At 42.2% G+C, this 14696-nt stretch overlaps 1 protein-coding gene across 2 annotated transcripts in view; it reads left to right on the forward strand.

The window, feature by feature from the left end:
- Positions 1 to 14696, forward strand: part of YARS1 (tyrosyl-tRNA synthetase 1) — a 35551-nt gene that overhangs the window by 14179 nt on the left and 6676 nt on the right. For both annotated transcript variants that reach the window (XM_046022537.1, XM_046022548.1), the window contains exons 5-8: positions 432 to 512; positions 6585 to 6677; positions 8711 to 8846; positions 9323 to 9408. In XM_046022537.1, the coding sequence (XP_045878493.1) occupies positions 432 to 512; positions 6585 to 6677; positions 8711 to 8846; positions 9323 to 9408 (396 nt within the window). The remainder of the gene's footprint in view (positions 1 to 431; positions 513 to 6584; positions 6678 to 8710; positions 8847 to 9322; positions 9409 to 14696) is intronic.

Genomic DNA, 14696 nt, shown 5'->3' on the forward strand with positions numbered 1-14696 from the left:
CTCCCCCGTGACAGCCCCATGGAGCGCCGTTCACCACAGGCACTAGGAAAATGTCCATATGCAGCTCTTAAGGACAAGAGGGAGGCTGGATGCTGCTTTATTTGCATCCTGGCCCTACTTTCTGAAAAAATCTGGTGATTTTCAAAAATTTCTGATTTTTCAGGGGCACCTGGGTGGCTCAGTGGGTTAAAGCCTCTGCCTTCGGCTCGGGTCATGATCCCAGGGTCCTGGGATCGAGCCCCACATCAGGCTCTCTGCTCCGCAGGGAGCCTGCTTCCTCCTCTCTCTCTGCCTGCCTCTCTGCCTAGTTGTGATTTCTCTCTGTCAAATAAATAAAATATTTAAAAAAAAAAATTTCTGATTTTTCAGATCCATATAGAAGAAATACAGTAGGAGTTTATGCTCACGTGTTGTTTTTTTTTTTCCCACAGGCCTTGGATGAAGAGTATTTGAAAGTAGATGCCCAGTTTGGAGGTGTTGATCAGAGAAAGATTTTCACCTTTGCGGAGAAGGTCGGTGTTCTCTTCCCTGTCTTTTTTTCTTTCGTTCCTCAGGTATGCAGTTAAGGTCTACTGAATATGCCAGTCCCACCACTTGTAACTCTGTTGCGTGGCGGGTGTTGTTCTCCCTGTTTTGCAGACGAGAAAACGGAGTGTAGAGAAAGTTGTCCGTTATCACAGTTAGTGACTGAGCAGAAATTGGCACTCAGACCTGTCTGACCCAAAAGCCCGTGCTCTTGCTGCCACCTGGAAGCTGCCCACAGACCTGTTGGATTTGCTTCTTTCCTAATAACATGGTTTCTAGGGAAAGGGACCGTCAGTCAACTACTGGTCTTTCCCAGAGAGTTCAGTCCATATTGCTCTGGATCTTACATAAACCAGTCATCTCTGAGATGAGGCTTAACAGGGTTTAAAGGAGGAAATCAGAGCAAACCCTTAGTAGTTCTTTTGGGGGGAAAGAATTTGAGTACGTTGGAAAGGGCTATTGAGAAATGGTTGTTATTTTTGAAAGCTTCTCAAAACCTCATCTTGGCAAGGGTGTGGAGAAAATACTGTTAAGTGGGAATGTATATTTCCAGGAAGGTAGTTTGCCCTAATAATGACATAAGTTGGTGCTAAGGAAATAATTTTAAAAGTTTAAAATTAAAAAAAAATAAAAATAAAAAATAAAAGTGCAACTTCAGTTATATATGAAAGTATTTATTGCATTATCAATTTAAAGGTAAAATCTAGACATAGGGATGCCTCGCTGGTTCAGTCGGTACAGCATGCGACTCTTGATCTCAGGGTTGTGAGCTCAAGCCCCACAATGGGTGTAGAGGTTACTTAAAAATAAAATCTCTTTTAAAAAAAATCTAGGGACGCCTGGGTGGCTCGGTTGGTTGAGCGGCTGCCTTCAGCTCAGGTCATGATCCCAGCATCCTGGGATCGGGTCCCGCATCGGGCTCCTTGCTCCGCGGGGAGCCTGCTTCTCCCTCTGCCACTCTGCCTGCCTGTGTGCATGCGTGCTCGTTCTCTCTCTCTCTCTCTCTGACAAATAAATGAATAAAATCTTTTAAAAAATAATAAATAAATAAATAAATAAATAAAATAAAATCTAGAAATAGGGGCACCTGGGTGGCTCAGTGGGTTAAGCTCGGGTCATGATCTCAGGGTCCTGGGATCGAGCCTCGCATCAGACTCTGCTCAGCGAGGAGGCTGCTTCCCCCTCTCTCTCTGCCTGCCTTTCTGCCTACTTGTGATCTCTGTCTGTCAAATAAATAAATAAAATTTTTTAAAAAAATCTAGAAATAAACTCATATCCAATGGGAAGGGATTGTTATGATATATATTATGATAACTCCTCACAATGGAATATTATATAGTATTTTTTAAATGGTTTTTGGATTTTTTTTTTGACAGACAGAGATCACAAGTAGGTAGAGAGAGAGGAGGAAGCAGGCTCCCTGCCGAGCAGAAAGCCCGATGTGGGGCTTGATCCCAGGACCCCTGGGATCATGACCTGAGCTGAAGGCAGAGGCTTTAACCCACTGAGCCACCCAGGCGCCCCTGGATGTATTTTTTATTAAGTTTTTAATCTTATTTCCGGTATAGTAACCTTCAGTGTTATATTAGTTTCAGGTGTGCAATCTACTCGTTCACCAGTTCTGTATGTAACTCAGTGCTCATCACAGCAAGTGTGCTCCTTAATCCCTACCCCCATTTCCCCTCCCCCCCCACCCCCCTTCCCTCTGGTGACCATCAGTTTGTTCTCTGTAGTTGAGTCCTGTTTCTTGGTTTGTTTCTCTTTCCCGTTTTTTTCCTCTTTGCTGGTTTGTTTTGTTTCCTGAATTCCACATATGAATGAAATCATACGGTGTTTATCTTTCTTTGACTGGCTTATGGTTTTCAGGTATATTTAATGAACAGGGAAGGCTTACAACGTAAATTTTTTGATTATGTATTTCATACTATTCTATTTTATCTCCTCTGTTAACTTTTTAGTTGAATCTACTTTTATTATTCTGGCAGAGATATGACCCATAGCTTGTTTTTGTGTGACTCACAAGCTCTAAGAACGGTATAATTTTTTTAAATAAAGATTTTTATTTATTTATTCATGAGATAGAGAGAGGCAGACGTAGAGGGGGAAGCAAGCCCTGTGGAGCAGGGTGCCCCATGCAGGACTCAATCCCAGGACCGTGGATCATGACCTGAGCTGAAGGCAGATGCTTAACCCACTGAGCCACCCAAGTGCCGCCCCCCCCCCCCACTTTTTAATAAAGATTTTATTTCTTGGGACACCTGCGTGTCATGATCCCAGGGTCCTGGGATATCAGGCCCCTTGCTCGGTGGGGAACCTGCTTCTCCCCTGCTTGTGCACTCTCCCTCTCTCTCTCTGACAAATAAGTAAATAAATGAAATCTTAAAAAAAAAAAAAAGATTTTATTTCTTTATTTTAGAGAGAGATCACACTGGTGGGGGGGCGTGGCACAAGCAAACTTGGCTTGGTGCAGAGTGTGTAGCCTGACATAGAGCTTGATCCCAGGACCCTGAGATCATGACCTGAGCAAAAACCAAGAATCGGCCGCTCAACCAGCTGAGCCACCCAGGCACCCTGGTTTTTATATTTTTTAAGAGCTCTACAAAACATGAAGTAGAGTATGCAGTAGAAACCCTATGTGGGGAAAGTCTCTAAGTCTAAAATATGTATCATTTGGTCCTTTACAGAAAAGTTTTGCCCACCTATGCCCTAGAGATTACAACATGTGTCTTTGTAACGTATAACACTTTAAATTCGATATTTTTACCACTTCTCAATGATGTAAAAACCTATAATTTTATCCACTTAACTCCTTTTGCCTTTTGTGCTATTGTCATACAGTTCACTTCTACATGTATTTTAAATCCCAAAGACTTTATTATAATTCCTTTTTAAGCACTCAATTTTTTTAAAAGATTTTATTTATTTATTTGACAGAGGTCACTAGTAGGCAGAGAGGGAGGGGGAAGCAGGCTCCCTGCCTAGCAGAAAGCCCAGTGCGGGGCTCGATCCCAGGACCCTGAGATCATGACCTGAGCCGAAGGCAGAGGCTTAACCCACTGAGCCACCCAGATGCCCTTTAAGCACTCAATTTGCATATATACTTAGCCCTACTCACTCTTCGTGGTACTCTTGACTCCTTCCAGAGCTTCTGTGCCTCTAGGCTTCCATCTGGGATCATTTTCCTTCGATCCGAAGAGCCTCCCCCAGCCAAGTTGGCATTGGTAGTGTAGATCATTAGTAATGAGTTCTTTCAGCTTTCTTTTGAAAGAAAACATCTTTCTTTTGTTTTCACTGGATATCAAATTCTAGGCTGGCAATTATTTTTCTTTAAACACTTTAAAGAGTCATCCCGGGGCGCCTGGGTGGCTCAGTGGATTAAGCCGCTGCCTTCGGCTCAGGTCATGATCCCAGGGTCCTGGAATCGAGCCCCACATCGGGCTCTCTGCTCAGCAGGGAGCCTGCTTCCCTTCCTCTCTCTGCCTGCCTCTCTACCTACTTGTGATCTCTGTCTGTCAAATAAATAAAATCTTTTAAAAAAATAAAATAAAATAAAATAAAGAGTCATCCCATTGCCTCTGGCTTCCTTAGTTTCCATTGAGAAGTCACCTGTAAGTATTATTGTTTCTCCTTTATAGATAATACAGCTTTTCTCTGGCTGCTTTTAGAATTTTCTCTGTCTCTTGATTTTCAGCAATTTGACTATGATGTTCCTGGGTATAGTTTTCTTGGTATTTATCCTACTTGGATTTTGCTAAGCTTCTTGAGTCTGTTTTCTTAAATTTGGAGAAATTGTCCCCTAGTATTTCCTTAAATATTGCTTCTGTCCTATTCTCTCTCTCCTGTGCTAGGACCCTAACTATATGTATGGTTGACTTCTTGACCATGTCCCACACATCTCTTATATTCTGTTCTGTTCTTTCCTTTTTTTTTTTTTTTTTTTTTGGTCCCTTTTGTGCTTAGTTGGGTTATTCTCTGCTGACTTTTCTTCAAGTTCATCAAACCTGTCTCCTGTTAAATCCATCCAATATCGTATCATGTCATTTTAGCACTTCTAGTTGGTTCTTTTTTTATAGATTCCAGTTCTCTTTTGAAATCCTGTCTTTTATCCATTTTGTCCATCTTTCTCTCTGTTTCCTTTAACATACCAATCATAGTCATTTTGACATCCTGATCGGTTTATCCCAATATCTGGATTTTTCCTGGGTCTGCTTTTATTGACTGTTTTCTCTTAACTATCAGGCTTTTTTTTTTTGTCTTTTTCCCATTTCTAATACTTTTTTATTGTATCGGAGACGTCATAGATGTGTTGTAGAGACTCTGGATTGTGTTTACAGGTGCTGTGCTTTCTGTAGGCTGTTAAATTACTGCCTTATCACCTTGATCCTGTCAGCACTGGTTCTAGGCTCGGTCAGAACAGGTCGTTTAAGTTTTGCCCTTCCTCCTACCATGTGGTCCTTATTCCTGGGATGTGACCTTTCTGGGGTCTCACACTCAAATCTCAGAGTGTTGACAAAGACCTCTTTACTCTGAGTGGAACTGAACTTCCTACTGTCTCCCCAGCACTGTCCAGTGTCTAAAATCTCTCTGCAGGTCTCCAGTCTCCCAGCACCTGTTCCCTGCTGGGCTTCCTGGTGTCTCTCTGTACACACACACAGCTATGAGTCGGCTCATAAATCAGTGGGGGAACTTTGACTTAGATTTGGGTGGAGGAGCTCGCTTTACTCTAGAACCCTTCCCAAATCCCAGCATCCTGGCAGTACTGAACCCCAGTCTCTCTTTCCTCTGCTTCATCAGACAGCTCTTCTCTTTATCTCAGCACCTAGTTTGGAAAAAAATGCCCTCAAGAAGAAAGCCAGGGTGAGTGTGGGGTCACCTTTGCTTTCCCTCCTATCAAGCTTTGTAGCCCTACTGCTGTTGCTGTTGAATGCCTACGAATGGTTATTTTATGTATTTCCAGCTTTTCAAGTTGTTTATGGTGACAGGGCAAATCCAATGTAATGTAAAAATCACAATGTAATACTAATAGAAAAGCAGTTGAGAAAACAGACACCTTTTTTTTTTTTTTTTGAGAAAAAGAAAACTTGTTTATGTTATGTACACCATCAAAAGGTTGTGTATTCAACACAATGGAGTATTACTCAACCTCCCAAAAAATGAAATGTCATCATCTACAATGACATGGATGGAACTAGAGTGTATTATGTGAAGTGAAATATGTCAGTCTGGTGCACCTGGGTGGTTCAGTCGGTTAAGTGTCTGCCTTCAGCTCAGGTCATGACCCCAGGGTCCTGGGATCCAGTCCTGCATCGTGCTCCCCACTTAGGGGGGAGCCTGCTTCTCCCTCTCCCTCTTCTTCCCACTCTCCCTGCTGTGTTCTTTTACTCTGTCAAATAAATGAAATCTTTAAAAAAGACAAGAAGGCAGTCAGTCAGGGTAAGAAAAATACCATATGATTTCACGCACATGGAATCTAAGAAACAAAACAAATGAGGGGAAAACAGAGAGCGAGGCAAAGCGAGAAAATGGTTACCACAGGGGAGGTGGGTGTGGGGCAGGAGAAACAGAGGATGGGGCTGAAGGTGTGTGCTTCTTGTGATGAGCACCAGGAGACGAATAGAAGTGTAGAACCACTAAATTCTACACCTGAACCTAATATTATGGTGTATGTTAACTAAATTTAAGTAAAACCTTTAATTTTTAAAAAAATTTTTTTAAGATTATTTATTTATTTATTTGACAGAGATCATAAGTAGGCAGAGAGAGGCGAGAAACAGGCTCCCTGCTGAGCAGAGAGCCCAATGGGGGACTCGATCCCAGGACCCTGAGATCATGACCTGAGCCAAAGGCAGAGACTTAACCCACTGAGCCACCCAGGCACCCCAAGTAAAAACTTTTTTAAAAAGAGAGGAAGAAAGAAAGGTTGTATGTTCAGTAAAAAAAAAAGAAATTGGAAGAGCTATATCTAACTATCACGTTGCTGGACAAGTTAGATGAGACTGGGGCACTGAGGAGGAATTTATACTAATAGCAGGTTTGTGTGTTTCTTTCTAACTCCCCAGTACCTCCCTGCACTCGGCTACTCAAAACGGGTCCATCTGATGAATCCCATGGTTCCAGGATTAACCGGCAGTAAAATGAGCTCCTCAGAAGAGGTATGTTTGCCAACTCTGACTTGAGTTTAGAAATTCTTAGCAAGAGTTGAAAGGATTGAGGACTCAAAAGAAGATTCCCCCTCACTAACTAGAGTTCTTGTAGATTTGAGTTCCAGGGAATCCGAAGCCATCCACTTAGTTTCAGTGGTTCTTGAATATTGAAGGACCCAGAAGCAGTCCTGATGAGATCCCGTCATAACCTTAACACTTTCCCTGCGGCCGGTAAAACGCACAAGCAAAAGTAGTTTCTTTGCTCATAGAACTGTGCTCAACGTCAGCCTTATTCATGAGGTTAGTGAGACTAGGGTGGCATTTCACCATAGAGCATCTGGATTCTTGGGCTGATATTCGATGTAACTATTGTGATAAATATAATATCTTCTAAACAGTTAAAAGTCCCGCTTCGAAAGAATACAATTTTGATCATTGAGGATACAGAATGGAGGACGTCGTGGAAACCCAAAGATGGGAAAGGTTACGTTCTGGGTTCTCAAACACAGCTGAGCTTCAGAACCACCTAGGGAATTTAAACACAACAACAACAACAAACGTTGCTTTGGCTGTTCTTAGAGATTTTGTGATGAAGTGGTTCTGGGGAACATTAGGAATCTGTATTTTCTTTCAAATTCCACCAGGTGATTCTGATTGAAGTCACATTTGGGTGTTCTTCTAGTTCTTTAAATCTGACTTTTCAATCTTTGATCGGAGATCAGTAAATACACACATGGAACCTAAGTTGTTATTTTTTCAAGGAATATATAAAATACTTGTTTCTCTCTGTGCTAAAGTCTTCCATGTATCAGTTATTTCTCTGACAAAATATCGTATCACTCACCCTGTTTAGTGACTTTCACCGTATCTTGGCCCTGGAAATCAGTGTTAGCAGCAGTTCCTGAATATGATTGCATCAGAATTACTCAAAGAGCTTTTTAAAGATACCAATACCTGGCCCAACCTCAAGAGATTTTGAAGTTTTGTTTTTTTTTTTAATTTATTTGACAGAGAGAGAGATCACAAGTAGGCAGAGAGGCAGGCAGAGAGAGGGGGAGAGATTTTGATTCATCTTCCAGTAACTTCCATTTTTCACCCCAGATGACTCATACGCAGGCATGCACAGACGAGAATTTGGTAACCACTGAACCCAAAGAACCATGCGCTTACTCACTCCAAAATAAGAAACAGTTTCTACTACCTGAAAAGAGAAGATGGCTCTATTTACTAGATAGTACCTGGGTCTGGGATTTGCCATGCAGCAAGCCACTCACATACTGTTTTGGGCAATGACCATGATTATGCCCCTTTCATAAAATAGTTTTGGGCCTGACAGTTTTGGGAAGGTTAAGGAAATAATCCCAGAGAAGGCAGAAACAAAAACAGTAAAAACCTCTGCAAAGATGTTCGTTGTACTATTGTATATAATTTGTAAAAATTAGAACATAATCTAACGGTTCAGAAATCATGTTGTTACTAATAACTGGGAGTATGATACAGCATAACAATTAGAAGCAAAGGGGCACCTGGATGGCTCAGTCATCAAGCGTCTGCCTTCGGCTCAGGTCGTGATCCTGGGGTCCGGGGATCAAGCCCTACATTGGGCTCTCTGCTTGGCGGGCAGCCTGCTTCTCTCTCTCTCACTCCCCCTGCTTGTGTTCTCTCTCTGTCAAATAAATAAATAAAATCTTTAAAAAAAAAATTAGACGCAAAGACTAGAAACACTTACAAAAGACTCAGAAATACTTACAATACAGTCTCAAGTAAAAAAGCAAAGACAGCTTTATAAAGCTCTCTGAGTTTGTTCTCCAACTATGAGTTTGTAACGATTCTGCATGTTACAGGCCTGGGAAGAACACAGGAAAACTGAAATCGTGATTTTTGTCAGGTGGCAATATTGTGAGTGGTTCTTGACTCTGATTAATATGCTTTTATTAAAGTCATTAATGTTTAAACCTCTTAAAAAACAAAAAAAAACACAGATTAGTTGAGCATATCTCATTCCCCACCATAAGAGGTCCCTTCTCCTCTGTGGCTTCTAGGAGTCCAAGATTGATCTCCTTGACCGGAAGGAGGATGTGAAGAAAAAACTAAAGAAGGCCTTCTGTGAGCCAGGGAATGTAGAGAACAATGGGGTTCTGTCCTTCATCAAGCATGTCCTCTTTCCCCTCAAGTCCGGTAAGACACTCGCTGATTGCTTCTCGGAGGCTGGGCAGACGGAGCAGAGCTAGTACTGTGATCATCCTTGGGGCTGGTTAAGAGTCTTCCTTTGGGTTTCCCTCTGACTTCTCATATACCAGGGTACACTTGCACTTGGGATGGGATTTTTATTGCCCATGAGATTGTCACCAGGTTGGGTTCTAAGCAGGGTGTCAAGGTGGGTGGGCACAGGCATGCCGAATTAGAGCGAGACGAAAGAAATGTAAGGCACAATCCTTCCCCTTGAGAATGGGTGCCAGCTGGGTTGCCGGCTCATCTGATTTAAGAACAATAAGATATATAAATATATATATCATATAATAAAGTTGAAATGTATAACAGAATAAAAATTGAAAATGTATAACAGAAACTACAAGTATCCGTACCATTTGAGCTAGGACTGCTGACTTTGCCATTATCGATGAATTTGTTGGCATGGATCCTTTGTCTTACAGAGTTTGTGATCCTTCGAGATGAGAAGTGGGGTGGGAACAAAACCTATACTTCTTACTTGGACCTGGAAAAGGACTTCGCTGACGAGGTAATCCCAGAGAAGGAGCAATCCCCCCGCACACACACCGAATTCCTTCTGCCAGACCTCTCCTTGACCTAGCCAGCTTTCTAGCACCTGCCCCAAGTCTCCGCTTGATGCTCTCCAGGGCTGTGTATCACAGGCAGTGGCTTAATGAGGATTCGGGCGGTTCACAGGTTAGGCGAGCAAGTGGCACAAAGCTAAAATATTGGTGTCCTAATCACTCTGCAAAGGATTTAACCTGGAATGAGGGACCAAACCCAGCAAGGTGAAGCATTTCAGGGACAGGTGCAAAGTCAGAGTTCAGAAAAGAAACACTCAGGAAAGGACAGCATAGAGAATCCTGATCTCAAGAGACAGCTTAAGAAAAGAATTCCTGGGCACCCATGAGTTTGGCACCATGGTGAAGGCTGGCATTACAGAGGATTAAATCCTCACGAAGCTCGTGGTCCAGAAGGAAAGACGGACGTGTAAATAAACATCATTGCCATGTGGCCGTGCGATGATGGTGTATACGTGGTCCAGAGAGAAGACAGGAGGAAGTGATTACCTGGCTATGGGGCAAAGCTTTGCAGAGGAGATGACACCCAAACAGAGGGAATCAATTATGCGGGGACACAGGAAGATGAAATAGCACGGTACGGAATGGCAAGTGGTTTGGTCTGACAAACTGGCGGAGCGTTGTGGGCGAGCCAGGCAGGGCCAGGTCCTAAAGGGAAGATGTGATAGTGGTGCATATGGGGAAGGAAATGAGAGCTTTGGATTGGCTCTGACTTTGGGTCGAATCAGCAGTGTGATTGGGCTGTCAGAAATGTGAACGGGGTCTTGCTGTAAGATATGGAAAATGTGGAATTTGGAACCAGATTCAGTTCTCCACTGGTGTGAGTACATTTGGGGCTGTGCATCCAGGCCTGGACTTCGATTTTATGAGATTTATTAGACAGTCTGGGCTGTGTTGGGGAGACGAAGGGGGCTGTGTTAGGGAACAGACCGAAACCCTTGTCACAGAGGCACAGTTGAAAGAACTAGGGATGTTTGGCTGGAAATCAGGCCTGCGTTCGGTCCTCCTCAGACTCATGGCAGACTTTCTCATGGCCCCAGAGGGCTAAGCCAGGCCTGTGGGTGGGGCACGTTCAGGTTCAACATCAGGGAGAGCTGTGCAGCAACCTTTGTTGGATGGCAGCAGGCTAGGCTGCCTCACCTGACCTCACCTCAGTCCCCATCACTGAGGTGTTCAGGCAGAGACCAGAAGCCCCCTGCAGGCAACACGGTGTGAGGGTTTGAACATCAAATAGAGGAAAAGTCTCCATGACCTTGGAGCTCTGCAGCCCTTCAGGCCCATTTTTTTGGATGTTTCACGGCCATTGCTTTGAGGCCCTCTACCTGCAGTCTGAGGCGGTCACAAAACCCACACGTCACTCCTCAGCCCTGCGAACGGTCATCTGTGGAAATAACAAGAAGGATAGAACAAGTGGGTCTGAAGAAGAGCCTAGTACAGCACTAGCCAGTAGAACTTTCTGTGAGGGCGGACATGTTTGGGGTGTGCTCTCTCATGTGACTGCGCTGGTCATGTGTGGTCGGCCTTTCTGTGAGCCCCATGCAACTGAGGAACGGAATCGTACTTTACGCTCGGAGAGCACCACACAGCTAGCGGCTGCCGTACTGACAGAGCAGGTCTTAAACTTTTCTGATGTTAAGAACTAAACATTCCGAAAGAAATGAGAGACTATCAGAAGCAAAAATGGAGGCAGTGTTGTATTACAGGTATCCACAGCTAAGAGATAACCCCTCAGAAATTCTATCTAGCAGAGCCTCTCAGGCCGGATTTGGGATATAAAAGTACTAGTTACGGGACACAAGAAGAAGAATTAAAGGGCTGTGTCCCTGCCCTGTACTAGCATCACTCACCATATTCACTCACATTATGGGACTGAATCCTCGTTCTGACTCTCTGAGGTATAGGTATTCTCTTCAGTTCTTAAGTAAAGCATCCCAAACTTAGAGGGGTTCAGTGCGTGGTCCAGGGTCACACAGCTAGCTGGGACTCTAGCCCCAGTCTGTCTAATGCCCTCGCTCTCTCTTCTCGCTTGCCCAGCTCCATGCCAGGCTGTCTCCTCAGATTGCTTCTGTGGGTGTTTCTCTGCCTGTAAATGGCCCCTGGTTCATGCCACCACTTGAAACATGAATGGGGGCTAGAAGAATTTGATTAATAAAAACGTTCAGCCTCAAAAAAAAAAAAAAAAAGTTCAGCTTCTAAAATCCCTCAAGTTATTGCAGCTCAGTTCATGATCTCGGGGTCATGAGATGGAGCCCCACATTGGGCTCCACGCTAGGCATGTAGCCTGCTTCAAGTTCTCTCTCTCCCTCTCCCTCTGACCCCCAGCCCTGTGTGCACTCTGTCTCTCAAATAAATAAATAAATCTTTCATTGATTTCTGCTCTCATCTTTATTATTTCTCTCCTGCTGAGTTTAGGCTTTATTTGCTGTTCTTTCTGCAGCTCCTTTTGGGTTGGGTTGTGTACTTGAGATCTTTTTTGTTTCTTGAGAAAGGTTTATATGGCTATATACTTTCCTCTCAGGACTGTCTTTGCTGTGTCCCAAAGACTTTGAACAGTTGTGTTTTCATTTTCATTTGTTTCCATGAATTTTTAAAATTCTTCTTTAATTTCCTGGTTGACCCATTCTTTCTTTAGTAGGATGCCCTTTAGCCTCCATGTATTTGAGTTCTTTCCAGCTTTCCTCTTGTGATTGAGTTGTAGCTTCAGAGCATTGTGGTCTGAAAATATGCAGGGAATGATCCCAATCTTTTGGTACCAGCTGAGACCTGATTTCTGACCCAGGATGTGATCTATTCTGGAGAATGTTCCATGTGCACTAGAGAAGAAGGTGTATTCTGTTGCTTTGGGATGGAATGTTCTGAATATATCTGTGATGTCCATCTGGTCCAGTGTGTCATTTAAAGCCCTTATTTCCTTGTTGATCTTTTGCTTAGATGATCTGTCCATTTCAGAGAGGGGGTGTTACGGTCCTTTACTATTATTGTATTGTTGTTGATCTGTTTCTTTGATTTTGTTATTAACTGGTTAATGTAATTGTCTACTCCCTTGTTAGGGGCATATATATTTAAAATTGATAGATCTTCTTCTTGGAGGACAGTCCCTTTAAGTATGACATAGTGTCCTTCCTTATCTCTTATTATAGTCTTTGGCTTAAAATCTTATTTATCTGTTACAAGGATTGCCACCCCAGCTTTCTTTTGATGTCTGTTAGCATGGTAAATTGTTTTCTACCCCCTCACTTTAAATCTGGAGGTGACTTTGGGTCTAAAATGAGTTTCTTTTTCTTTTTTTTTATTTTTTTAAAGATTTTATTTATTTATCACAAGTAGGCAGAGAGGCAGGCAGGAAGGGTTGGAGGGAGGAGCAGGCTCCCCACTGAGCAGAGAGCCCAATGCAGGGCTCGATCCCAAGACCCCAAGATCATGACCTGAGCGGAAGGCAGAGGCTTAACCCACTGAGCCACCCAGGTGCCCCTAAAATGAGTTTCTTGTGGACAGTGTATCAGTGGGTCTTAGTTTTTTATCCATTCTGATACCCTGTGTCTTTTGATTGGAGCATTTAGCCCATTTGCATTCAGGGTAACTATTGAAAGGTGTGAATTTACTGCCATTATATTGCCTGTAAGGTGACTGTTACTGTATATTGTCTCTGTTCCTTTCTGGTCTGTGTTACTTTTAGGCTCTCTCTTTACTTAGAGGACCCCTTTTAATATTTCCTGTAGGGCTTCTTTGGTGTTTGCAAATTCTTTTAGTTTTTGTTTGTCCTGGAAGCTTTTTATCTCTCCTTCTATTTTCAATAACAGGCTAGCTGGATATAGTATTGTTGGCTGCATATTTTTCTCATTCAGTGCTCTAAATATATCATGCCAGTCCTTTCTGGCCTGCCAGGTCTTTGTGGATAGGTCTGCTGCCAATCTAATATTTCTACCATTGTATGTTACAGACCTCTTGTCCCAAGCTGCTTTCAGGATTTTCTCTTTGTCACTAAGACTTGTAAGTTTTACTATTAAATGATGGGCTGTGGACCTATTTTTACTGATTTGGGGGGGGGGGTACCCTGTGCCTCCTGGATTTTGATGATGTTCCCTTCGCCAAATTAGGGAAGTTCTCTACTATAATTTGCTCCAATACACCTTCTGCCCCCCTCTCTCTTTCTTCTTCTGGAATCCCAATTATTCTAATATTATTTCATCTTATGGTATCACTTATCTCAAATTCTTCCCTTGTGGTCCAGTAGTTGTTTGTCTCTTTTTTGCTCAGCTTCTTTATTCTCCATCATTTGGTCTTCTATATCACTAATTCTCTCTTCTGCCTCATTTATCATAGCAGTAAGAGCCTCCTTTTTTTATTTCCCCTCATTAATAGCTTTTTTGATTTCAACTTGGTTAGATTTTAGTTCTTTTATTTCTCCCGATAGGTATTTTATTCCTCCAGAAAAGGATTCTCTAATATCTTCCATGCTTTTTTCGAGCCCAGCTAGCATGTTGAAAATCGTTCTGAACTCTAGTTCTGACATATTACCAATGTCCGTATTGATTAGGTTCCTAGCCGTTGGTACTGCCTCTTGTTCTTTTTTTGTGTGCTGTTTTTCTGCCTTGTCATTTTATCCAGATAAGAATAGATGAATGAGAGAACAAAATACTAAAAGGGTAATAATGACCCCAGAAAAGTATATACTAACCAAATCAGAAGAGACCCGAAACTGGGGGGAAAAGATTGGGGGGGACCAAAAAAAAATGTATATATATACATATATATTAGACTGGTGAATAGAGCAGAGCCCCACACTTGATTTTGGGTTTATTTTAATCTGTTAGAAGAAACTACCTCCCAAAATTTTAAAGAAAGATAAACTTAAATATATATATACAAAAATAAGAGTAAACACGATGAAGGGATGGAATATGACTATAAAGATGAAAATCTAAAGATTCTAAAAGAAGAATTGATAAGTTGTTTGAAAAAAGAAAAAAAAAGAGGAAAGAATGTGATCAGGCTGGCAACTAGGACAAAGCTGTGTGCTAGATTTAGGGTACGTTTTGATCTATTAAAAGAAATTGTATCCCAGAATTTTAAAGAAAAAAAAATCTGTGTGTATACAAATACAAGGTTAAATTCAATGAGGGGATAAAATGTGACTGTGATGATGAAAATTAGAAAAGATTTTTTAAAAGATATTGAGAGGATAAATAGTTAAGAAATGTTAAAATAGGAAAGAGGAAAAATTTTCTAAAATAGA

Source organism: Meles meles, chromosome 1 (assembly GCF_922984935.1).
Source record: "Meles meles chromosome 1, mMelMel3.1 paternal haplotype, whole genome shotgun sequence".
NCBI classification, from domain to species: domain Eukaryota; kingdom Metazoa; phylum Chordata; class Mammalia; order Carnivora; family Mustelidae; genus Meles; species Meles meles.